Source organism: Rhamphochromis longiceps, linkage group LG19, assembly GCF_057381845.1.
Source record: "Rhamphochromis longiceps isolate RC_006_pf linkage group LG19, R_longiceps_female_GT1.1, whole genome shotgun sequence".
Lineage (NCBI taxonomy): Eukaryota > Metazoa > Chordata > Actinopteri > Cichliformes > Cichlidae > Rhamphochromis > Rhamphochromis longiceps.
The window spans coordinates 17,006,971-17,032,551 of record NC_140575.1 but is presented as its reverse complement, the minus strand read 5'-3'; the positions used below and the strand labels follow the sequence as shown (position 1 = coordinate 17,032,551).

The following is a 25,581-nucleotide window of genomic DNA, read 5'->3' as shown; positions in this document are numbered from 1 at the left end:
GATATAATACTCTTTGTCAACATCGATGACTACTAATTGTTTGTTAACCTACAAGTAGAGGAAGTTAGACAATTAGTAGTCCCTCCTCTATTCTGCCCCTTACCTCCCTGGTTGAACATGTGATCCTGACTCTCAATGCTTCACAGGAAGAGTACAAGTACACAGCACACTTCACCCTACCACTTCTGTCTATCACCTCCTTGTTAATGATCTATGTACCTCTAGCCATGAAAGCAGTTGTTTTCCCCAGGCTGGACTTGAACATGCGTGTCCCGCTCCAAAGGCGTGGAGTCTTACCACTACACCACTATCCAGCTATATATCCATCTGTCTATATCTCTATCTCTATATAAAAATAATAAAAAAGAAAATTTCCCTGAAGTGCAAATGTCTTTTGAAATGAAATTTGTATCCGACGTATCTTCCTAGCAACGTAGCACTGATGTGCGCATTAGTGTAATCGGTATAGCAGGAAATCGTGAATTAAAAAAAAGTTCCCTCCCCAAATCTTGTTATTCATGTTCACTGTAAACGTGTTGTTGGTTTTTTTTGTTCTCTCAGAATAGGCAGATACCTTAAGTGCTCTATCAAACTGAAGTTTTTCTGAAAGCCACAGTGAAATTTAATCACCAATTAAAACCATAACTCAGGATTTAACATCACTAAAACTCGCTCCTGTAATTTACATCGCCCATTTAACAATAGCTCTCAGTGGTGGGAGGTTACACTTTAAATCTGCATTACAAAAACCTAATAAAATCAAAATAAAATAAATAAATTTTTAAAAAAGCTAAGAAGCTATTAAGAATATTTAGTCAAAGGAGATTTACCCAGCATGCATTAAATCAGCTGGAGAAACAGTGCTGGAGAGTCTCTGCTTTCTCTGCATGGAGTGGGAGAAAGTGTTTTGACTCCGTGTTTTCTGCTCGTTCATGTGCATTTCAGGTACCGTATAATGACTCAGAGTTGGCAGCACCAGCCTGAAGACAGGCCCAACTTCTCAACCATCCTGGAGAGAATCGACTACTGCTTACAGGTAACTAAACTGAGCACCGTATGGGAACCTGACTGTTATGCAGGCACTGATTAGGGCTGAGCAATCAGAGGAAACAACCTAACTGTGACTCATTGTTTACTATAAGCTCTTGGCATGCAAAGACTGATTACACAACACGAGTTTGTACAGAGCATAAGAAAGCGTATGTGTGCATGAAAAGGAGTGTTCCATCTGAGAGGAAGACATAATCTGCAGTAGTGGACTACTTGCTCTATTCGACCACTCTGCAGGACGATAGAATCAATCAGTACAGCTGACAAGTGGCTAAGATTATAATGTAAACTGCTGCTGCATCTTATGCCATAAGTTGTTGATGCGCAGCTTTCAGTTTGCTGGACCCACAGGCGAACTGTGAATATTCCACAACTTTGTTAGAATCTGCTTGCTGGGACGTTGTTGCCCTTTATTACTGTTAGTGCAGCCAGACTGTCAGCGCACTGCAGTTCTCCGTAATATCCTTCTCGTTAATTCTCTGCTCGACCTCATGACATTTTCCAAGCAAAAGTATTAGACCAATGAAGTAACTGTTATGACCATTCATCCACAGCCATGATCTTTGAATCTTTCAGGACCCCGATGTGGTGAACGTGGCTCTGCCTATCGAGTATGGGCCAGTACCCGAGGAGGAGGAACATGCCCCCATGGGCCCCGATGACCCCTCAGCTCCGACTGTGCTGGTGAATCCCCAGGTGCCCGATGGGGAGGCTCCACAGCCACCTCCCGCCTACCCCACAGAGGAGAACCGGAGAGGAGGGGAGCACGTTGTTGTGACGAGCACAGCGTCTGAGGCCAAAGCACAACCATCGGCTCAGCCCCAGCCATACCTCCACATGCACCAGCACCCTCACACACAGACCACCAACACAGTCACCTCTGCTGCCCCCTCCACACTCACTGCCAAGGGACCTCATGTCACCACCCAGCCCAGCTCAGAGGGAGGACACATCAACCTGGCTTTCGCCCAGGGACACCCCTCAGAGAAGGACGCCCACACTGGGAAAAGCAGCAGTCTGTGGAACCCTACGTATGGCTCGTGGTTCCTGCAGCAGCAGCAGAGGAAGCAGCAGCAGCAACAGCAAAGGCAAGGAGGGGTGGGCGGAGCAGGAAGCAGTAGTGGCAGGGTTCCTGGAGAGGGGCAGGATCACGTGAGCCGGACAGTGGCTGAGGTGGCCGGGGCATTAGGTCTCCAGCACCAGCACAAGCAATTCCAGCAGCAGCTCCAGCAGCAGCACCAACTCCAACTGCTGCACCATCAGCAGCAGCAGGGTCTTTGCAGACCTCTGCTACCCCCTCCACCTCCTCCCGCTGCCCAGTCTCCCCTACTTTTAGATTCAACCGCCTTGCCCCCAGTCCCCCTCTACAGACTGAGACGTTTCCCCTGTGGCACCATCGGATACGGCTACCAGGAGCAAGGCCTCCCCATAGAGTCCAGTCACAGTAACACCAACCCACCTCCTCCACCCCAGCAGGGCAGCATGCCCTCCTCAGCAGCCCACCAGAGGGGGGGACCCATTCCTACGTCAGTGTCCATGGCTCAGTCAGGTATATCCGAGGATAGCCGCCCACTGCTAGTTACGATGGGGACGGTTCAGGACCCACGGCTGCCCAGGATGGAGGGCCACAACGCCACCGTGCTTTAGCCCACAGGCCTACGCAGAAAGTCTTCTTTTTCAGGCCCCGTCTTTGGAGACTGTGAGTCACACAGCAAGAAACACTGTGCCGTGAGAGAGACTATTTTTCACCACTCCCGTCCCACCATTTTGGAAAGAACCCATCTCTCTAAAACTGGCTTTTTACACCAGAACCTTTGAGGTGTGTTCAAACCCCAGTGGATGCTAAAGCACATCGGAGAACTAAAAAGCTTTGGGAGGCAAAATGTAGAGTCAAACATAGTTTTAAGAATATAAAAAAAAAAAAAATGTATTTTTTCAACATTGGAGCGATTGAGTGAGAAAACTGAGAATCACCTGGAAGACTTTCCACACGATTGTGACTAGGAGAGGTCAACTAATGTTCTGCTGAGGAGGCTTCACGACTATCAGAAACAGACTACGAGGAGGAATAAATCTCTATATTTTGCCAGACTTTGACTCTCAACCTTTGGTGATCAGTTTGACTGTAGCTGCCAGCCACATGTGTCATTCTTCTGCAGAGCCCTCAAACTGTTCCTCATCCCTTTGGGAAAAGAAAAAAAAATGCAGCGTGGTAAATTGCTTGTATCAGACTATTTTTCAAGAATATCACAGGATTGACGCTGGATTACCAGAGACATTTCTACAAAGGAAATAAAAAAATAAATGATGATAATAATAATAATAATACTGGGAAAAAATGTGGTTGTTGATGTTTGCTTGCCTGCTTGTTTATTTATTCATCTCTTTATTTATTATTTGGAAGTGGCTCTATAAATTATTACTGCTTCTCCAGATCCAAACAAATACCTTTGGAAGCAGATATTTCTCAGTTTTTTTTTTGTTCAGGTTTTTTTTTTTATTTGAAGAAACTCCTTACAAAAAGAAGTTAACTAAATATTCTAAAAGCTTTGTTACAGCAGCGACTCTTTTTAAGCGGAATAGTTGGATAAATGAAGCACTGAGTGTTATGTGACTGAAGATGAGCCGTCTCAGCAACATTTGGGAGTTGAGCTTTTTTGTTGTTGCTAAAGATGTGAAATTACTCGTTGCCCCCGGTCTCATTGAAATCGCTGCTCTTTGAACTCTCCTTTTGTTCACAGCTCCATTCTGTCGAACGAGCGCTTTGAGACAGAGAAGCCGCGGCTTTTCCTTACTTATTGCTTCTTTGAGTAACCTTTTATTAATTAATTCACATCTTGGTTTTCTTTTTTTGTTTTTTTTTTTCAAACTTTTTTGTTTCGTCTGGCTATAGAAACAGTGGATATTGCTGAATCAATCTTAACCTTCAATTTGCCATCGCGAGGCACTCCACGTTCTTAAATTTGCATATTTTATCTTTTCTATTATAAGATGGCTGTTGTGGAATACAAATGAGTCTGAGAGAAAAGTTTAAGTACAAACTGCTTTCGCTCCACATGTGAATGAAACCCAGAACCGCTCATTTTCACCCGCATAGTCTGTGTTTACCATCTGCCTTTCAGTTCGGCGTATCTATCAAACGATGCCACGAGTGTGTTGATATTTAGGTGAATTAATGACGATATTTTTTTTACGCTTTTTGCTTACCGGTACTCGGCTGTCAGTCCAGCTGCTGTAAAGAGACGACGAGCCGTCGTGTGAGTGTCATGATGCTCGGTGATAAATGCGTTCCTGCAGGCGAGCTCGGTATTGGCTAATGAACACTGTTTTTGCTTTGTCTGTGTTAAACTGCATTTTATTGATTCTGTGCTCCCTTCACTGCTCATCCCCGTCGTTTGATGTAAAAAGACAAACCCAACTGCACCTGTAAATGTTGTAATTATGAAGTATTGTACTATGGCTCTGGTAAAAAGCTGTACATTGCCCTTCAGAAGACATTCGGCAAAATTAATAAATTACTATATAACAGCCGTATTTTCTCTCTGTTTCCATCTTTGAAGTTGCCAGCCAACTTAATCAAATTAACTCAAATAAGATACCTCTCTAAGAAAAAAGCGTTAACTAGACGTCCGGCAGCTTGTTTGCTCTGCAAACATAATTCAGGCGTTAAAATTGAGCAGCTCATTCTGCAGCTGTGTGCTCATACGTGCAGTACTCCAGTGATTTTGTGTTAGGTTTTTGATTATCATGACTCTCTGATGATGATGATGATTAGATTTTGCCGAGAATTCATCAGCGTGCCACACATCAAACAGTGCATGAAGCACTATTTTAAAACCACTTTCTAACTGGCTCTGCCCAGAGGAAAAGCTTTCCTGCTCGCACTAATCTTTTCTTTGTCTCATCAAAACTTAATCACTTCAGCTTTTGTTTTGTTTTTATTAGATAACTGAATTTTGATCAGTTTTCCTATCTCAAGGTTAGAAGCAAAAGCATAAATGCATTTAAAACAAATCATCCGGTTTGCTCTTAGATTCATATTAGAAACAAACACCGGACAAAGGCATTCTTTTTTGTTCCCAGGCTTCTCAGTTTTTTCCCTCGACATGAAGCCTGCAGGATTTTGATCTCAGTATTGTCCAATTTTTATAAGGTACGCTACTGTGCAGAAATCTTGAGCCATGTTTTGGAAGGAAAAACTGAAATACATGCAGCAATTAATTGAAATATGGGAATGCGTACATAGATGCACAGGATAAAAAGCAAAAATAGAATTTGTGCAACAAGCTTAAAGGCTGGATTTGGTATCACCACTCTTATTCGTCAACATAGCTGCTTAAGAAAGTTTAGGCTGTCATCTTGCCAATCGCTTACGCAGCCTTCACAGATGGATATTTAGTCCACTTCTTGTGTAAATTTGACATACCACAGCCACAGTGAACACTAGATGGATCAGCTGAAGGGCCAGATGCATCTCTCAGGTCCTGTGTCAGGTCTTTGCTGAAATTTCTCCAAGGACATGACTTTCACCGTTCAGCTGCTGTACATTTTCCGCTAATAGATAGTCCACTACATACACACCAATGCCTTTTAGCAAAAGTCTAAATTACCTCCAGCTAGAATCTGTAAACTGGAAGCAGATGACTGGTCATTTGCAGAAAAAAAAATGCATAAAACTAACGTGAATTCTAAGATCTTCATAGAATTTACAAAAAATCAAAGCATTGAAAAACTCCACAATGCATGAAATTGTACCTCAGCCTGGCTACATGGTCCATATGAAATCAGTAAAATCTGAAATGTTGCCACCTGAGACCCTTCTCTCAAACGACGTGAGAATTTGGAAAAGGCTGAAAGTCGAACATGTTAACACCAAGCTTTTCCTCAATTTCACAGCTGAAAGCGACAAGTCTTACGAAACAACTGTATTAGAAATAGAAGTGATTGCATCAAAGCTAGGTTAGGAGCCTGGTGTCAAAATGCAAGTAAAAATGAAACCTTTTATGTGCGATAGCGAGCCTTCTACCTGTCCCACGTGGTGAAATGACCCTTGAAAGTTTCCCTGGGAAGGTGGCTCAGGTGGGAGGCCCTGATTGGCATCTCATGGAATGACCCTGTGATGTTTCAGCCTCAGTTTTTGTGACTGGTAAGGTATTACCAAAGCTTCGAACACACAAACCTGGAGTTGTTAAACTATGACTGTAAATGGTAAATGGCCTGTATTTGTATAGCGCTTTACTATACAAATACAGTAAAGGACCCCAAAGCACTTTACACATCCAGTCATCCACCCATTCACACACACATTCACACACTGGTGATGGCAGCTACACTGTAGCCACAGCCACCCTGGGGCGCACTGACAGAGGCGAGGCTGCCGAACAATGGCTCCACCGGGCCCTCTGACCACCACCAGTAGGCAACGGGTGAAGTGTCTTGCCCAAGGACACAACGACCAAGACTTCCAATTACAAGGCGAACTCCCAACTCTTGAGCCACGATCGCCCGACTGTCTCAGTAGCATTTTCAAAAGTCTCTGATTATGGAGTCCTGAAACCCCAGAGTAGTGTTAATATGCACATACGTGAAAAGTATACATTTTAAAATGAAAACAATGACTAATGTGGACATTTCCTCAGAGCCTCTGACCTACAGTGTCTTTGGGAAGAGGTGGCGTAAAAATCCGGCAAAGGCACAAAAAACAACATGGAAATCCACACGGAAAGGCCCTGAACAACCAGCAGGCTCAAACCCATGACCTTCAAACTATGACCTCCAAAAAAAGCCAACAACAGTTCCCATTTTACACCATTTTATTCTATTCATATTTACAGTAGATGGTGCTTCATTAAAAAAATGAAGTAAAGCTTAAAACAAGGGCTATTAAACGTGACGTCCACTATGTACTTGCAGATAAGCGTTATCACTTTAGAGCCTGTAGTTTGACTGCAGTAGCTGTAAATGGCATTGGCACAAGAAAAAGTGTTGACTGAGTAGTATTGGTAAAAGCTGGCAGTAATGGGCTGGAGAGCAGAGGCCAATTAAAAACAGTCAGCAGTCTGCGGACCACAGATTTAAATCTCTAGTTAGCGCTATAAACCGTCACCAATCTGCACAGCGCCTTCAAAGTGGCTCATTCACACACTTCGAAGTGTATTAACTAATAAATTTCATCTCTTCATCGTTTCAAAAGCTTAAATTAAGGGTAAATTCATAGCTATGAAGTATTTGTTACTAATGAGGCAGGAAATGTTCTCTATTATGAAGCAGGACAGCACAAAAAAGTGATTTTACCCACTATTAGTTACTAGAAACAGTCCCATCCATTCTTCTGGTTAGATTACTCATAATCTGGTATTTTTTATTTGAAAAAAGGCTTTTATGGCACAGCAACTATCGAACAAGCAAGTTCTGTTTTTCAGAAGCATCGATGCATGAAAAAAAAAACACCTTTGCAGAATATTAATAAGTTGTTAACTGTTTATGACTCAGCATTTTAATATCTTCTGACTTTGTTAAATATTTATTTTTTATCTTTATTGATACCTTCCATCGGCTCTAAACAGCCTGCTTATACGGTACATTTGAATGTTATTAATTCACCCTGGCGTTCACCAATCTGTCAGCTGTCCGCGGTGGAAATACACTGTTCACAAATGAATACAGTCAGCAGTATATTTTAAAATGATCCACATTATGGATGATGCACCAAACATTAGAGTGGTAATGTATGGAAATTTCAGGTCTTTAAAATAATGGATTAGATATCTGATTTTTACTCTGATTGCACAGCCTGTGGGGGTAGCAGAATGATTGCAGTTTCCTTGATTTATGCACTAACCACTGGCCTCAGCCATTTAAGCTTAGTGATGAAGCCTCCCGTCTGACTTGTATGGGGATAAGATTTGTTTGAGATTCACGGTCCTGAGTTTGCACAGAACTGTGGTTATGCAAAGAGAAGGACTGTTGTAGCTGTAGCCTCTTTGTTGGTTGAATTCTCACCAGTGATGACACCAGGTGTACGTCGACTGCCGTTTGGTTAAAAACTTGGCTTGAACATGAAAGGCAGCCACAGCGGAGTGTACCATTGACAGAAACAAACCAAGTGTGGGAAAACCCCAACATTGCTGAAGCAGTGTGGGATCATCTTGAAAGAAAACGAAACAAAAGGCAGAACATTCAAAAAAAGAGGTTTGGAACGTCCTTCAAGAAGCCTGGAGAACTATTCTTGAAGATTCCTTAAAGTAATTACTAGAAAGTTGCCCAAAAGACTTCAGGCTGTGTTAAAAGTTAAAGGTGGTCATCCCAAACATTGACTTTTTCCCTTGAATACTGCATGTTTGGATACATTTCAATAAAATAAGTGCACTATTTCCCATTTTCCTAGCAAAAACTAAAGAAAAGCAGGGTGGCTCAAGGCTGTATATCCTTATTTGTATCTCCTGTTCAAAAAAGGCTAAGCTAAAGAGACAATAACAGAAACATGAACAACAGTAGCCCACATTACCAGTGGTTTCACATATTTTTGACTCTTCCCTCTTGTGATAACATGTAGACGTGGGTCTGCAAAGCTCAAACTCAATGCCATCAGTCCGCTGGTGGTCAAATTTTCAGACTATGGATTTTTGTCTCTCTCACTAACATTTAATAAGCGAGGGCAGAGACTCCACTTTGACTCGGCAGGTCTACATTACTTATTTTGCTACATATAAGTGGTGGATAGATTTTACTGCTCTTGAGGTATGAAAAAAAAGACAGTCTTTCAACTAAAAAGTCATCAACAGACTATACAAACAGTATAAAAGAAATATCTTAAATGTGTTCACTGTGTTAATACAAAAGCTGTGCGATGGCTCGATAAAGAAACCAGACTTCTTTGGGAGTACCGGAGAACTGAAAATGGAGGAACAAAAGGGCAAGACAAGTCTCCACAGACAATTCATGAGAAAATGAAATGGTGCTTATAAAGATGCCAGGCTGGTTTTCACTGACATTCAGTCTGACCTTAGTTCCAACAAATGCTGTAACTTAAGAATTTTGCTTCGAGATAACAGACTCTTTTACAAGCTGCCATGAGCTCTTACATCAGGCAGACAAAGACGCCAAACGGCACAGACAGTTTGGACTCTCTGTTCTGAATTTTCTTTCAATAATATGTTAATATCTCAAAGTCGCAATTAATATTATCACAAAGCAAAAAGGTCAACAACATGTCCTGGAAACAAACTCCACAGATGGCTGCAAGATGACACGTGACATTTCTATCCAGTACATCACACACATCTTAATTACATACACAAGTGTCAGAAACGGGTTTGGTTTAAATTCTGAACAAGAAAATAAAAAGTAAAACGTGTCCTGTAAAACAGATTCCTGCTATTCTCTTTTTTTTTTTTTTTCTAAATGACATCAGAAACAGCAGTATGCGACATTACGTGATGGCAGAGCTTCAGTTCATCCTTTGTCATTTTTTTTTTTTTTTTTAAATAAATAGGACAGGGGGAATGAATGAGAGAAAGAGGGGGAGAGAAAGAAAGAAAACCAAAGGGGAGAAGAGACCACCGTCTCTTCTCCCCTTTGGGGAGGGAAGAGAGAGAAAAAAAAAAAGAACTCCTGGGTCACCTGTATGGAGAAAAAAAAACAAACAAAAAAAACAAACCAAACAGAGGAGACAGCAAACAACAAAGAGCAACATAATAATAGAGAAAACAAAGCACCATCACAATAAACTAGCTAGTCATAGATATCAATATTTACTAAATAATAAACGATATTGTGCAGCACGCAAGATAGACAGCGCACAGTGTGCTTTGAGGCAGCAGCCAAGAAAGCTTTAGTCCGCGTCTGTGAATACCCATGTGTGCATACCTGTGTGGATCAGCATGCTTGCATTCCAAAGGTTTCTCCATGTAATGATCTGCTAGGGAGTGTGGGGGGGCCACAGCCCCGTCCTCAAGGGTGTGAAGCGGGTATGGAGGAGATCAAAACTCCAGACATCCAGAGGCCCCCAGAACACAAGAGACCATGGAAGACCAACAGAGGGGCAGCCGCGCCACTGTTCCAGTAAGAGCTGAGGAGAGTCCCAGATGAGAGCTCGCCCAGCAGCCGCGGAGCAGAAGTCAGGGGGAGTTGCAGTGACGCGCCCGTGAGCTCCGCCGGCCCCCAGCTGCGCCTGAGTGACCGAGCCCCAGGCCGAGAGGCCGGGGGCACCCCACCTCCAAAGGGGCCCGAGCGAGCCCCAGGCCCCAGGCCCCGACAAGCGGCCGCCAAGGAGTGAGCCGGTGTGTACCCGGACGCCCACCCCCAGACACAAAGAACCACCAACACACCGACACCTGAGGGAGTCCGCCACCGGCAGGGGAAGTGGTGGTGGGTGGAGATAGGCCTCCAAACCTTGGAGGGCCTGAGGTGTCCCCAGAGAGGTGGCGTCTGATACCCAACCTGACATATAGACACAGACATACAGGCACACACAGACACAAACATCCATTCCCACCCTCATGCTCTCATATGCACTCACTCCACACTCAACCAACGTGGAGACAGACATAAAGAGACGCTGTACACACAATCACACTCCCCAAGCGTACTCTACAAACCGGGTCTAGGTACCCTTGCCCCTGGAGGGGGGAATTGCACCCAGACCCAGGTGGTGTTACCCTTTTCCCTGCGGTGGGGAGAGGCAGACCACCCCGACTCCGCAGCAGCAGGGAGGCCCCACACCCCAGACCGCAGTCGGACGGCCAACTCCTCCTACTAGCCCTCCCGCTCCAGCAGGCCGCAGAGAATGGGGGTGGGAGAAGACTCCAAACCTCCCTCCACCCGCTCATTGTAGTGTTGATGCATATGTGTTCTAAGGTGCAATTAAAACCCAGGAGGGCTTGGAGCTACCTGCCAAGGAGCAGCAGGTAAGCGCATAGTCCCTCCTGCTAGCCCTCAATGACTAAGTGTATTTAAAATTGAGAGGTGGGCAACGACGTCAGGGGTGAGGTATACACCCTGATGGTAATTTAGACTCCGTGATTGTGCCCACCCCCAAGATCCTATATGTATGTGTAATGAGAGTGTGAATAATGTGAATGTCTAAGTTGTGGGATAAAATTGAGGCAGAGGCAGCCAGAAGGGGACAGAGGGGGGGGGGGGGGGTAGCCTCCTCTGCACCCTGGTGACATACCCCCACTCCAAGGCCCTGCATGTGTGGGTGGTTGTGGAGGAGCGGGAAGAGGGAGGCAGCTGGAGATGGGGAGGGAAGGAAGGGAGGGGCAGGTAACCCCTCCCTGGGGCCAGCTCCCCCGCTGACCCCAGTAGGCACTCCCACCCTTCGCGACCCGCCAGGGAAGGGGGGCCCAGGCCCATCAGACCGGGGCCCAGTGCAGTAGCGCCCTCCGGCTCCATAGAGCCCTGGACAGTCCACCCAACCCCACCACAGAGAAAACTGCACCCACCCCACCATCCACACATCTTCCAGACTACATAAGACGGTAAACGCCCAGGCTGAGATCTTCCTCCACCTCTCCTGTATCTCCCCCTCCTGCAGAGAGTTCCTGAAGAGAAGAAAGCTCCTGCAAGATGTGACCATCCCCCCCACCAGTTGAAGAGCCCCCCAGGCGGCTCGACGCACCGGCGGCACCCTGCTCCAGGGCCGGGCCCCCATGCACCCACCCGCCCACAACCCCGGCAACACACCAACCAGGACCCAAGCCCCCGAGGCCCGGGCCGGGCCCCAGCCCAGAGACGGAGCGCCCCCAGAACCTCACGCCCATCCCGGACCCACCCAGGGGCAGCCAGGTTGCCAGGTCAGTAACCCACGTCCGTCAGCACAGACCCTCCCCTAGCCCCGCTGCACGCAGCCGCGAGGAAACAGTCACCTGAGAGCCAACAGAGCCCCTAACCGGACGTGACCGCTACCCCGGGTTGAGCCCCCCAAGGAAGATGCTTCCGGGGAACCCCCCGACGCCCTAAGCCTGTCCCTACCCCCTCACCAATCACAACAGTGAAGGCGGGACCAAACTATGACCCCCCACCCCCACTAGGTGATGGAGCTGATAAAAGGGGCCCAGAGCAATTGATCTAATGTGGTGGCAGAGGCTGTGTCAAGACTAATGTAATCTAATAGATAATTTCTATATTGGTTAGAATTAAGATTATTTTTATTTTTCCAGTTCATGAGGACTGTTTTCTTGGCTATGCATAGGGCAGTGAAGATCATATGGGCTATATTCTTTTCTGAAGTGACATTATCTAAGCTGCCCAGTAGACACACTAAGGGGGAAGTTGGAATGTTACATTTCAGACACTTTGATAAGTCTTCACATATCTCGCGCCAAAACTTCTGCACTGGTGGACAGAACCAAAGAGCGTGGATGTAATTGTCTGGTGTATTGCCTTGACAGTGTGAGCAGTTGTTGGAAGATGTAAAGCCCATCTTGAACATCCGATGACCTGTATAGTGCACTCTATGAAGTATTTTGTATTGTATTAATTGCAGACTGGGATTTTTAATTAATTTAAAAGTTTTTAAGCAAATCTGAGACCAGAAGTTTTGGTCTAGGTTGACTGATAAATCTGCTTCCCACTTTGCAGTAGGAAGGGATATTGATTCATCTAATTTAGAAAGTGTTCTGTATATTTTAGATAATAATTTGGGGGATTTAAGAGTAAGAAAATGTGCCGCACTTAGTGGTGTTTGTAATTCAACTTGACTGAGGTTAAATTTCTTTTTTACTATGGATTTAATTTGTTGATATTCTAAAAACCTTGTCTTGTTGATCCCATATTGTTCAACTAGTCTGTCAAATGGAATAAATTCTGTTCCCTCTAATATATGTTCTAAGTATTTAATTCCTTTACAACTCCATTCTGGGAAATTAATCATATTATTGTTTTGTAATATGTCAGGGTTATTCCAGATAGGTGTACGTTTGCATGGGATTAATGAAGACTCCGTTATTTTTAGAAACTCCCACCATGCTGTTAGAGAAAAGCTGATGTTGATACTTTTAAAGCATACATGTCTTTTGATGTTTGAGCTAATAAATGGTAGGTCTGAAATCTCTAGATCCTGCTATTCTCGCCCACTATAGCAAAATAAAATTGGACCTGTGTGAATAGTCGTTTAAAAAAAAAAACGTCAGACTGAACTCAAGTACTAGAAATTAAGGCATTGCCAGAAGTAACGTGCCAAAGAGGCTAGGGCCAATCTGCATCTCTTACATGCTGGAAACACAGCGATGGGCCACTTCATTAGATACATCTTGCTAATAGTGAGTCAGACCTTGAAGCATTGACACAAATCATGATGGATCCATGCTTTCATGCTTGCATTTACAACAAATTCTGACCCCCTCATCCCGATGTTGTAGAAGTAAAGACTCCGTTTGTCCAATTTTGGTGAAACTGTGTGAACTGTATAGCCTCAGTTTCCTTGTCCGAGCTGACAGGCCTGGCACCCTGTGTGGTTGGTTTTCTGGAAAAAGAAATTAGCTGAGCATTTACTTCAAGAAGTTGCACAAAAAGACAGCTGGCAAAGACCAACAGCACTCTGATTTACCACAGCTCAGCCAATCTGGAGCGCAGCCTTTATTTTCCTTTATGTGACAGTAGACAGATGTAGAGAGAGACAAAACATGAGATAAAGCGTGAACAAAGCTCCTAATCTGTGATTCAACTAGGCAGCCATGTGATTTGTGCCTGCCGTTATGATTTCCTGCACACAGAGAGGTGTTAATCTAATTTTTAGCATCATATTTGAATTCTTGAACACTAAACTGTAAATCCTTTAAAGCTCCTGTAGTAATCTGTTGTTATCTTGAAGCTACCCTTTCAGCTTCATTCCTTGCATTTTAACCAATCGCTTGTCTGACTGGCTGCAGGTGGGTGGGGTTTATGCGTCTGCAATAATAACACAAGGAATATGCACACTTATTGATATCATACAGAGCCAAGGGTAGAAAACACTTTTCTGAAACTGAGTGCTGAGAGCAGTGTGAAGACTGAGCTTTTGCTCTCAGGGATTACTTGGGAGAATGTTGACCTCGCTGTTTGAAACGTTCTCCATGTTTGACACAAGGACAGAGCTGCTGTTCTCCAAAAAGCCTCAAGCATTGCAGTAATCAGCATGAAAAGCAGCGTGGCATGCATGAAAAAGAGGAAACACCAGGATATAATGAGGTCAGTAGACAGGAGAGATATGAGACTAAGATCCATGGATTTGAGGCTAGCACTATGCACTTTCTGCTTAATTCTAAGTGTTTCTACGACTACATTAATGGTTGGGTGATTAATATAAAATAATAATAAAAATAAATTGTGTCAAATCATTACCACTCATTGGTAAAGTAGCTGTGTAATAACATGGATTATGTACAGAGAGCTGGTCATTATTGTACGTAAGCCAGCCGACGGGGTGCACGGAGGCCGCAGCAGGATTATCCCTGCAGTGTAAACATGCCTACAACTGTAGAGGCCTGTGCAGCTGACAGTGTACATTAGCTCGTAATAGCAAATCATATTCCTTACATGCCAGCTGTGCCAGTTGTGTGATCCATCATGTTTGAAAGTATCGCTTCATAGTCTCACGAAAATTCTAGTATTTTAATTTTACTAAGCACTAATTAACAGATACGGGTTTAAAAACAAAACAAAAACAAACAAACAAAAAAGCAACCCTTAATGTTAAGCCCTTAAAATGTAGGACCCAAAGGACATAGGATGATGTCATGGTACATCATGGTAGTTCCGGCCATCTTTTGTGTACATTGGTAAGATGCATGACTTTACAGCAGCCAGCCTCCCCCCTGGTGCAAACAGTTTAGTCTCAGGAGGTAATTTCCTCCTTTGGCACTGCTGTAAAGTGAGTGAATTTATTACCTGCTGGGATCTACCTCACTTAATCTGACTCTCTGAACCCAACCTATCAAGCGTGTTTGTGGTGTTGGAGTCTTGTGGAGCATTTTAATGCAATTATCTGGGAAATAATATGACTCGTTGCATGATTAGTTGTGGTAATAGCCAATCACAGAAGTTTGTGCTGCAGTTTAATCTCTCATGCATCTGTGCAACCTGCATTCTCATGTCACTTAACATAAAATGACAACAGCCAAAATCCTAAAAAACAAAAGCATCCTACACTGGTTTACACAACCCTCCAAAACGGTAAACCTTTCCATAAACATAACCTGAGTCAAATCAAATTCTTCTGATGCTTTTCCATTATCTGAAAATAAGCATGCACCTTTAATGCCCAAGTATTTCACACAGTGGGGCATGAGTTAAACAGCGCCATTGTGTGCTCCAGGGAGGCCCTTTCATCATTTCAAAAGGCTATATTCAAGATGAAAAGCATTTGTGCTGCAATGTTTTTAGGCGACAAAGACATCACCATGCAGAGAGGCTAGAAACAGAAGCATCACTGCATTTCTCAAAACTTTGCCCATCAACTGAAGCTCTCTGCAAGCTGCCTCCAGTGCCTCCATTTACAAGTCATTTACATAAGCACTTGCACTAATAGCAACAATAATGTAGCACAGTATGTGCACTTTGTTCCCCTTTTTCAAAACAGAAGAGAATCCATAAAGAATTTAGTAAAAGTGACATCCTCGGTGTAAGGACTCCTGTCACGCAGTCTACCTTCAGGATGCATATAAAGTTGAGGTTCAGCAATACGGCACTATCTCCATTTAAGGTTCCCTTTATTTGGTTATGTGTTTGCTATAACCAGTTATAAGTTATAACCTTAAGATCAGAAGTAATTAAGTGGAACAAATACTTGTTCCACTTAATACAGTGCAGTCAGACCATTAACCCTCCATAGACCTAAGGTGACGAAGGAGGCTCTTTTCATGAGTTCTATTTACTTTGGCTCTATTTGTGTTTATTCTACTACACAGTTTCTTTTATCTATTACAAATATTGGTCTGGTAACAGATGAACAACAATTGTTCTAATGCAATTAAACACCAGACCAGATATAACCAGGCTTCTCTCTGTCAGCTGATCCATTTACCTCTGCAGATTCTGCATCTTGCAACTCAAGTTCTGTCATTCGTGGTTCAATGCAAAAAAACAAACAAAAAAAGCAACTTTCCATTAACCTTACCGACATTAAAAAACAAACATTGTTTTGATTCAAAAGCATCACAATGTTTCAGACAAAAATAACTATTCAATGTGTTAAAATTGCATCCACCAATTCATTTTCATGGACATTAAATAAGATAAAAATGCCCTTATTCTCCCACTGAAGTCTTAAGCACAAGCACACTGTTCATTCCCCACCTGACAACTTCTCCATTTACCTCAAATCAGACACAACGATGATTATTTTAAATTAGCGTGAGATAAATATTAGATTAAGTCATCAGGGGATTGTTTTTCACGATGGGAGTTCCACAATAGAAGACGCTTGTCCAAATAAATACAAACGACTGAATTTGAAACGTGACATTTTTTACTAAAGTGGCTTCCTGGCACTCAGTTTGTATTTTTTTTTTAAATGTCTGACAATACCACTTGGCTATATTTATTGATTTATTTAGTTACAATGGCTGCGCGTCTCGTTTCATTCTCACCTTTGAAACCATCACTCGGTCAGTGGTTTGGACAGGCAGACGCTGCTTCACTGGATCCTCTCCCTTGCCCTCTTTTCCCCCCCTGTTGTGTGCGGACTATAAAAATAAGCAACAATAAGCACTGAAAACAATTTCATGCAACCATTCAAACATCTATTTGTTCCACAATCACAGTATAATAGCGCACGTCACTCCCATTCAAACCTGAATTTGTGTGCCCAGGCTGGCAAACAATGCCACTCCACACCAGGCTTTTCAGCTTTGACGGAGATGAGCCCCGGTGGAATCGGATGGTAAGTGAACAGACGTGTAACCATTTCAAAGTGCTTGTGCAGTTTCATTTTTTGGGTCCCTAAAGGCAGCTCTTTGTGAACAATCTGAGAATGTCAGGCAAACACACTCAATAAAAGCAAAGAGCAGAAGAGGAAAGAGATAAGAGGTCAAATTGGAAACTTTTATTTATTTTTACAAATACTTTTGTTTTGTTTGTTTTTTTTAACCCACAACATGTAAATGCATCAGAACAAAGCCCCGTGTCACACAGCCACACACTTCAAATACATTTGTAGAGGGAAGTGAGTTAAAGAAAACACCCACAGTCTGAAGATGAGATCTGAAATGTTGCAGGAACCACCACAGCGGTGGTCTTAATATAAATGAGAAGCTTTTTGTAAGCGCTGAAAATGTTTCAGTGGGAATATTTTCCACCGTGGTGGGTATTTCAGACAACCTTGTGTCTACCCACCACTGCTCCTCAATCACGACGGGGCCTGACCAGACAGATCAATGAGAGAAGGGCACTGGTGATTCAACAACTGCTGCTGTGGCATACACGCCCTAATTGGATGGTACACGAGTGTTTTACTGAATACTGGGCCTGTTTTTCAACATGCACAATCAATGGCTTGTTCTCCGCTGACTCCTCTGCTCACACAGCTCTAATCAGATAGTAAACTCTGCGCTTGAAGCTTCTGGATGATTGCATATTTCCTGTGTCACACTGCTTTAATTAAGCATCAAATACAATTACGCTCCATTCATCACTCTACAAATGCAATGATATCATATTTTACTGTTAGTCGAATTTCCCAGAGGAACCCACCCGAGGGATTAATAAAGTTCTATCTTATCTTAGATACCAAAGGTGGGAACATTCAAGAGGGCTTTTAGATCACTTGCTAACACTCTTTAAATCTCACACATTTAACACCTGGCATTAACAGATTACACGGTTCAAAAATGATAGGAGTCAGCTCAAAGTATAGAATCACAATGAGCTTTTTCACATTCGGGTTATAATGCAAATTGAAAGTGTGACAGCTCTGACAGATTTAATGCTCCCTCCAACGGATAAAAGATGTGAATCTGTCACAGCGCAGCTAAAACCAGTCTAGACAATGCTGAGGAGAAGGAGAGAACAGAAAGGTACATTTTCCTGTGGCCTGTAGTGATATTTTTGCCATTTTTGCACGCGTCTCTTTTGGAAATGTCCACGTTCTCTTAAACACAACGGAATTAATACTAAAAGCATCTGCAGCACCATTTTCCAGAAAGCATATCCTTTTAGGTCAAAAACATTCACAAATCTTGTTGCGAGTCGTTTCATGAAGGATTTAGTTTTTCTCCTACTGAACATTTTCTCCTGAAGAGCCACGCAGTCAAACAAAAACAAAAAGCAGGTACTCGTCCGCACATTGGTGCTGGATCATATTAAGCTACTCGAATTTGTTTGCATGGCAGATTTTTTTAATATTAGGTTATTTCGCAGCAAAAGCAACCTGCTTTAGAAAACAAGTCATTTTGTTTTGGAGGTTATTATTAAGTGTATTTAAATAAACAATCCACTTTAAACAAAAATGAGCCAACTTTTAAATTAGCCTAAATCTTACCGAGTGTCGGATGTACTTCGCTGCACAGGTCAATGAGGAAGCATACCACATTATGTATAATTATGGACTCGAGGCACACTGTTCGTGACAGTATTTTTCTGCATCAATAAAGAAGAAAATACGGACACTCGGTAATAATTATGAGCAAACACCTGGTCAGTTTCATGAATATTATTAACTCTTATTCTCTTCCATTAGTTGAGCAGCATCCGAGACCATTTTTAATTATGCGTTTCCAACTCAAACCTCAGTGTCTTTGCAGTACAGATCTACATCCCCGAACAAAGAAAAGGTTGGGATAATATTTAGTATGCATGTATCACTGCGCGGTCTTACATCTTACAAATAATCATCAATAATTTTAAGCACTCGCAGTATATCAATGTGGAGGAATAGATATACAGACAGACGTTACCCTCGCCGTCATCTCATGCTGTACTTTATGTTTTCTCTACATTTGCCAGTCACTGAAAGCATGCAGATAGCCAACATTACAGGCTTAACTGATGAGGGCACCATTAATGTTTACATCCTGTCACAGATAAGAGCCTTTAGTAACAGGTGAATGAATGACTCTTACTATACAGTTTCTGGAATGATTTCTGGAAAGAGCATTTTTCAGATGTACATTATTTGACATTTTAAGCATCACAGGGCAAGTGCCATCTACTTCCATCCTATTTAAGAGACACTTTTACAGCCATTATCTGTGAAACTGGCCGACAAGCATTAAAGACACGTCGAAGATGAATAAATAGCACTACAGTCCAGAGCAACCATACATAAAACTTCATTGTGAAAGGTCTCTTTAAAATCTGCTTTTCACTCATCTCGTGTGTTCCCATCTGCAGTTAATGCACTTTTTAAAAGAACAGCTTCTGATTCCATGTCATATTCTATCCAAATACCATCACTTCTTTAAAAGTGTTATCAGTATGATGCCAACCATAATGGAATCACAGTCAGATGGGTATAGATTTTTGCTGTGCCATAGCACAATACAACCATCATTTGTCTGCGTCAAATTAACAGACAGTCTGAGGGGGACACTGATGCACACAGGAGGAAACACTTCCTGTTGATGCAGCTGTATTTTAACAGAGGTTGATGGAGGTCTGAGCTTAATTAAATCTCTTTTTTAATTCTCATTGATTCATAAAGCGAATATTCAGTTTAGATTCGGTATCCGCCAATTATCTGTAAGCCATATAGCGACCGTGGTAAAAATCAATCATTCTCTCTTGTTTCAAAGTGCTCTTAATTAACATGCGCACATACACACACAAACGCATGCACTCTTTTGGTTAGATAGTGGACTCTTAAATTATCTGATAAAAATCTCATTTGATGTGATCAAAATTAGCTTTGGGTATAGAAAACCTTTTTACTCGCGGACATGCGGAACATCCACTTTATCCTATTCTAATCTATCTTAGTAATGTTTGTCAGTGCAATTACATTTAAAGTAGTGCAGTGTTTAATGTCTTATTAAGACCCCCTCACCCACCTACCCATTTTGCAAAACAAATTCTATTTAGAATTTAGTGTTAACTTTTTAAAGTGCTTTCAAGGCCCCTTTAATTCCTAAAAAATAAGTACTTACTAACTGGTTTTATTCCTGTTACAACAGCACATGACTGAAAACATTATTGAGCACAATGCAATGAGGGAGAAGTTTACACCCAAATTTTTTTGCTTTGAGCGGATCATAAACAGAAAGCGTCCTACAGACCTCAGCTGGTTTCATTCACCAAGCGTGAACCATTGATGCCACGATAAGTGACACGGCTGGGGCGGACCAGCACACCGTGGCCGGGTCGACAGCTGAAGTAGCGACGGCCGCCCACTGAGCCGTCATTCTTGCCCTTGGGGCTTCGGAGCTCCAGACCCAGCCAAAGGCCTGGGGCAAAGTCTGCTGTGCCCAGGTAACGGATGATTGCCATCTCATTGGCGCTGCTCAGCAGGACCTGCATGCCCACGTGGAGGTGGACCTGCCCATCAGAGCTTGGAGAGGGACTTGAGCCTGCGGTGCTTCCAGGAATACTTCCACTGCCCCCACTGAGGGTGCTCCAACGCCGGCGGTGAGGATTGGAACGACTCCTATTTTATTTTATTTTTGTTTTGTTTGTGGAAACAGCAAAAAAAATACAGTAAGAAAGATTTATGAGAAAAGTCAGGCAGTGTGACAGAATAAATCATAAGCAAACAGGAGATTCATGGGAGCTTTGTGTTTGAGGGATTGATTCTCAGTTTCCTGCTCTTGCTCATTATAACCACAATCATGCACTGGCCATTTAAAAGAACCTTTTGCTGACTAATACCACTGCTTCTTATCAGTATTGATTCAGTCATTGCTGCAGGGGATTCGGATAAAGCTGGAAAGCTTGGGGAGGAAATAATACGAGGAATATGCAGGAAAGGCAGACACACCTGGTAACGGGGCTTCTTCTGTTCGTCTCCTTCGGAGTGGCGATGGCCGATGATGTGCTGAAACTGCGACGAATTGTCCCTGCACGGCAAAAACAGGAGTCAATTGCTTCAACACAAACACACAGAATAATAAATGCAAAGTCACATTTAGTGTAGTTCAAAGGTTGTAATGAAGGCAGAATTCTTACCACTTAGAGGATGACTGAGGCGCGAGGAAGTGAGCTCTGAAAGGCAATCAACAGATCCATGGATTCTGCAAAAAGAAGCAGGCAACTGATTTTTCCCAGAATGAGACAACCTTTGGAGTTTATAAAAACAATTTTCATTAAATGGGCCCCAATTTGCTTGTTTCCAGCTCCTTAATTTTATTCTTGGACCCTACTAGGGTGGCATTGCGTGATTCACAATTTAAAAACATTCCTTATTTATCTTGCAGTGATGCTTGATGTAGCCCCCTTCCCCCAGAGCTGTTTTAGCCCTTCTCCCTTTGAGGGCACTATCCTTTTAAAGCCCACTTTGTCCCTCATAAACAGAAAAACAGCAGGCTGGTGGAGCCAGTGACAGAAAACTAAATGATGTGATCATTCAGGAACACTAAAGCATACAAAGAGCCAATCTAGATCCGGAAACAGAAACAAATTAGCAACCATGTTGTTGCACTGACACAGATGGTAGAGTTTCAGCTGTGTGGTGGTAAGCATTTATACACTACGTGGACAAAAGTACTGAGTACTGATACATTACAGCTACATGGAAAGCCACGGCATGAAGCTCCCAGCTCTGGTGCTGATGTTAATGCCAGAGGATGTTTGGAGCTCTGCAGCTAATATGCGCCTCCACACTCTGCAACCCAACTGTAATGTTGTGTTTTCCAACACTTCAGGGCTCAGTTGTTGTGGTTCCTTAACTTCCATTTTGCAGTGTTACTATTTTTTTGGAACACCTAGTAGGGAAGAAATTTCCCAAACTGAATTGTTGCTAAAAAATTCAGCGATCTCTTTAGGGCGACCTTTTCTTTCCTAGCTGTATGGCTAGGTGCTTCATTTTAAACACCTGCCCATATGTTGTACTCTACTGCTGCTCCGTGTAAATCTATAGTCAAGTGTAAAACTCACTTGGCTGACACTGTTTGTGTGTAGAAGAAGTATAACTTACAGGTGGCAAAATGGCTTTTTAACCTTTTTTGGGGAGAAAGTCACCAAACTTCTGAAGTGTTTCTAAATCAGGTTTGATTTCCATAAATGTGTTTTCTATATCCCTGTGGCCAAAGAAAAATGATGAGGCTTCCTCCACATTCATTTAGATACTGATTTCAATATAACTACACAGAGAAAAGTGGTAAAAATTGCTTCTTGAAGGACTTTGGTGGGGCTTTTTGTGTCTTAAATTAGTATAAAAGGATATTCGCTCTCGTTGCCATCAGACAGATCAAGACACTTGGCTAATTGGGGTTTACTTGTACATGCTGACCTCATTATTTGAAACTTGGCAATGTTTATTGTGGGCATACACGACTGTAACAGTGTATAAATTACATCAAATTCGAAAAAAAAATATCAGGATCTAACTGGTTATATTCAGATGTAAGCACACATTCAGTTTAGTGGGTGTGCTTTTGATGGCCACCTCTGTCAAAACGAGTTGAATGGGGAAAGAAAATAAAAATAAAAACAGGCTTTGGCTGCCTGACACGATAAACTACCTTGCTTATTAAGATTGTCTTAAGCAACTATATAATAACAGCCATAATAACACTTATAAAGGCATTCAAATATTGGAAGCTATTAAACATCAGTGTGCCAAACAGCACATGAGCAAAACAGGAAAATGGAAAAGTGTGTGAGGAGGGATGGGGGGGGTGTCTTCCTAATGGATTGTGATAGCTGCTGACAGGAAAAAGAAAGGAGGAGGAGAAGCAACTTCCTGGATGGAGACAAAGTGATATTCTTGATTTGACAGCAGGAAAGCATGTGCTTAGCTGAGCACACTTTGTACCCTGGAGTTAATTAGGGAGGAAAAAAGTAAAGGAAAAGAAAATTAATAAAAGATGACAAGGAAAAAAACAGCAGCTGGAATCCCTCCCAAAAAAACAAAACAAAAAACAGCTTTTAAATGGAAGAAATAAGCAAAAAAAACCATCAAATCCTGAATGGTAGATCTGCATAGAGATGAAGCATAAGTGGCATTTACTCCCAGAAAGAAAGGTTAAATGTGTTAATTTAATCACCAGTCCATGAGTTCTCACCGCTCCTTTACAATAAACATGTTTAGTATTTCCAATGCCAGCTGCTTTTTAGGGTGTAATGGCTTTTATCAAGTTGTGACACACATAATACACTTGACACACTGTGCTAATAATGAGCCATCCAATAAAAAGGTCAACAGCTTTTATTCAATTTGCAAAAAAAGAAAGAAAAAGAAGTAAACACAAAACAATGCATGCAGTAAATAACTCAGTGGTTTGTGTGTATGTATGCCAGGGAGCATATCTTCTGTATAATAATTAGGCCTCCAGTGGAATTTGCCTTTGTTCTGCACTCCACTGTACTTATATGCTGCTTTTTAACAACAGCAGCTCCACAAAGGGCTGTACATTTTTCCCTTACACACACTTACGCTCTCAGGAGGGAGTAATTAAACTTTTTCCCTAACGATTTCCAAGATGATTCAGGAAACAATTATTGTGCGATATTCTGTTTTTACAAGGATGCTCTTATTTTGTCTCGTATCATAAACTCAGGGCACTCCCTTTCTTTAGAGCATGTGTTGATCCAGATATATCACTGCTCAAAACAAACTAAGGGAACACTTGATCATCACAATACAACACAGAGTCAGTTACACTTCAGGGAAATCAGTCTGTCCAGTTAGCGTAACCCATAATGAATCAATTTCACCTACTTTGGTGCAAACAGAAGCGACTGCGGAGGCAACAACAGGACAATAGCCCAAAAAGGAATGGCTGTGCAGGTGGTGACTACAGACCATTGTCCTCTTCTCATCTTTCCTGATTGATTTTTCCTAGTGTCCTTGTTATTACAGGTGTGAGACAGTACCTGCAGCTCATTCAGGTTGCACAGATAGTGCAGCTCCGGGCAGTTTGCTGTGTCTCGCTGCACAGTCTCACTGTGCGAAGAGGAACAGAGGAAGCCCGAGAAGTTGACCTCCTGCAGTTGACTCCTGCATGTTTTCTGACCAAACTGTCACACTCAGACTCCGTGAGCACGGCATGAGAAACCAATTTCCTTAAGTGGGAACTGTGCCCCACGTCTTGCAGCTCAAACAGCACTTATGAGACAGCACAACTGGCAGATCCAACACTAATACCCCGCTCTTTTCATAGATGAGAGCAGCTTCACACTGTGCACATGTTTCACACACATGAAAGAGACTATATGGTAAGATCATCATTTGACACTGGGTCAGTGATGGTCCGGGGAGGCATCAATGGTCACACAGACTTCCACATTAGCCAACAGCTCCCCGACTGCTGTTAACGATGAAATCCTCAGAGCTTGTAGGCAGTTTCTGGAATATAAAGGGACTCAAGCTACTGAGCAGCCCTCACATTCCCTAGTCCTGAATCCCAATGAGAATCTCTGGAACATCATGTATCAATAAATCAATAAATAGTATAACAGAATGTCCAGGAGCTCACTGATACCCTAATCCAGGTCTGGGAGGAGATTATAATATAGAATTAAAACACAGCTCAGCAACAAAAAGCAGAGGACTTCAACTAATGAGACTGTGGTTTGTGATCCTCGTAAAACAAAAAGTAACCAGAGAATCAATATTTTTAGACACAGCAGACTTACTTTCATATGAAAAAAGAGAGAAAAAACAACACAGTTGGAGTTATAGTGGCCTTGCTGACAAAAAGCCATTCATTATCACATCATAGGAAATATCAACACAGTGATAGATTCTGCAGTCTTTGCCGCTCCCTCCCTGAAGCCCAAACTCACTCAATACACGTCTAATTCATCATTTCAACATCAACCTTTTTTTTCATAATCGACCTTTATCCTGTTTTCTGTGTGTAAAAGTTATTTGTAAAAAATATTTTTTATGAATAAAGATAAACTGAGAATCTAAATGAAAACAGTTTGCAGCAGTTTTGACTCCCATCTGTCAAACTGAGTTCTATCGTTTACGCTCTCCGTCTCTGCCAAATATTAAAACATAAAACTTTTCTTTTCCATCCCCACAGTGCAGAGAGGTAGCTGATGGGTGAGATCATTTGAACAGCAATCCCACACTTTGTTCCATAACTTTAAAGACAATCAGGGGTACGAGAACAAACAACTCCAAAAGCTCATCAAACATTAGGATAAAACCATGTAGTCACAAAACAACTGACTTTGAAGTGAAGATTAAACATGTCACGCTGCTTATCCGACAGTAAAAACAATGCAATGTACTCCACCACAACTACATTCAGACAATATGGCCATTTGCACTTTAGCAGCATTCTTAAATATGACTTAGAAATAACTCGTGATCTCTGTTTGTTCCACTCAGCTGTAAAATATGGATTTAGCGTCAGAGCGCATCACTAATAAAACCTGCCTCGCATTTAAATAAATGCAGCATTTTAAAGCGATGTCTCGTTTGTACATTCAACAAACTGGTGGGTAAAT

General features: G+C 42.4%; 2 protein-coding genes across 4 annotated transcripts in view; one reads left to right on the top strand and one right to left on the bottom strand.

Annotated features, from left to right (window-relative positions):
- Positions 1 to 2,697, top strand: part of alk (ALK receptor tyrosine kinase) — a 120,640-nt gene extending 117,943 nt beyond the window's left edge. Inside the window, exons 25-27 of the mRNA XM_085392233.1 lie at positions 946 to 1,036; positions 1,627 to 2,202; positions 2,314 to 2,697. Coding sequence (XP_085248359.1) covers positions 946 to 1,036; positions 1,627 to 2,202; positions 2,314 to 2,697 — 1,051 coding nt within the window. The remainder of the gene's footprint in view (positions 1 to 945; positions 1,037 to 1,626; positions 2,203 to 2,313) is intronic.
- Positions 2,698 to 19,626: 16,929 nt separating this feature from the next.
- Positions 19,627 to 25,581, bottom strand: part of LOC146646501 (CAP-Gly domain-containing linker protein 4) — a 44,213-nt gene continuing 38,258 nt past the window's right edge. For all 3 annotated transcript variants that reach the window (XM_085390915.1, XM_085390914.1, XM_085390916.1), the window contains 3 exons: positions 21,127 to 21,191; positions 20,939 to 21,017; positions 19,627 to 20,608 (listed from right to left, as the gene is read on the bottom strand). In XM_085390915.1, the coding sequence (XP_085247041.1) occupies positions 20,242 to 20,608; positions 20,939 to 21,017; positions 21,127 to 21,191 (511 nt within the window). In that variant the 3' untranslated portion in view covers positions 19,627 to 20,241. The remainder of the gene's footprint in view (positions 20,609 to 20,938; positions 21,018 to 21,126; positions 21,192 to 25,581) is intronic.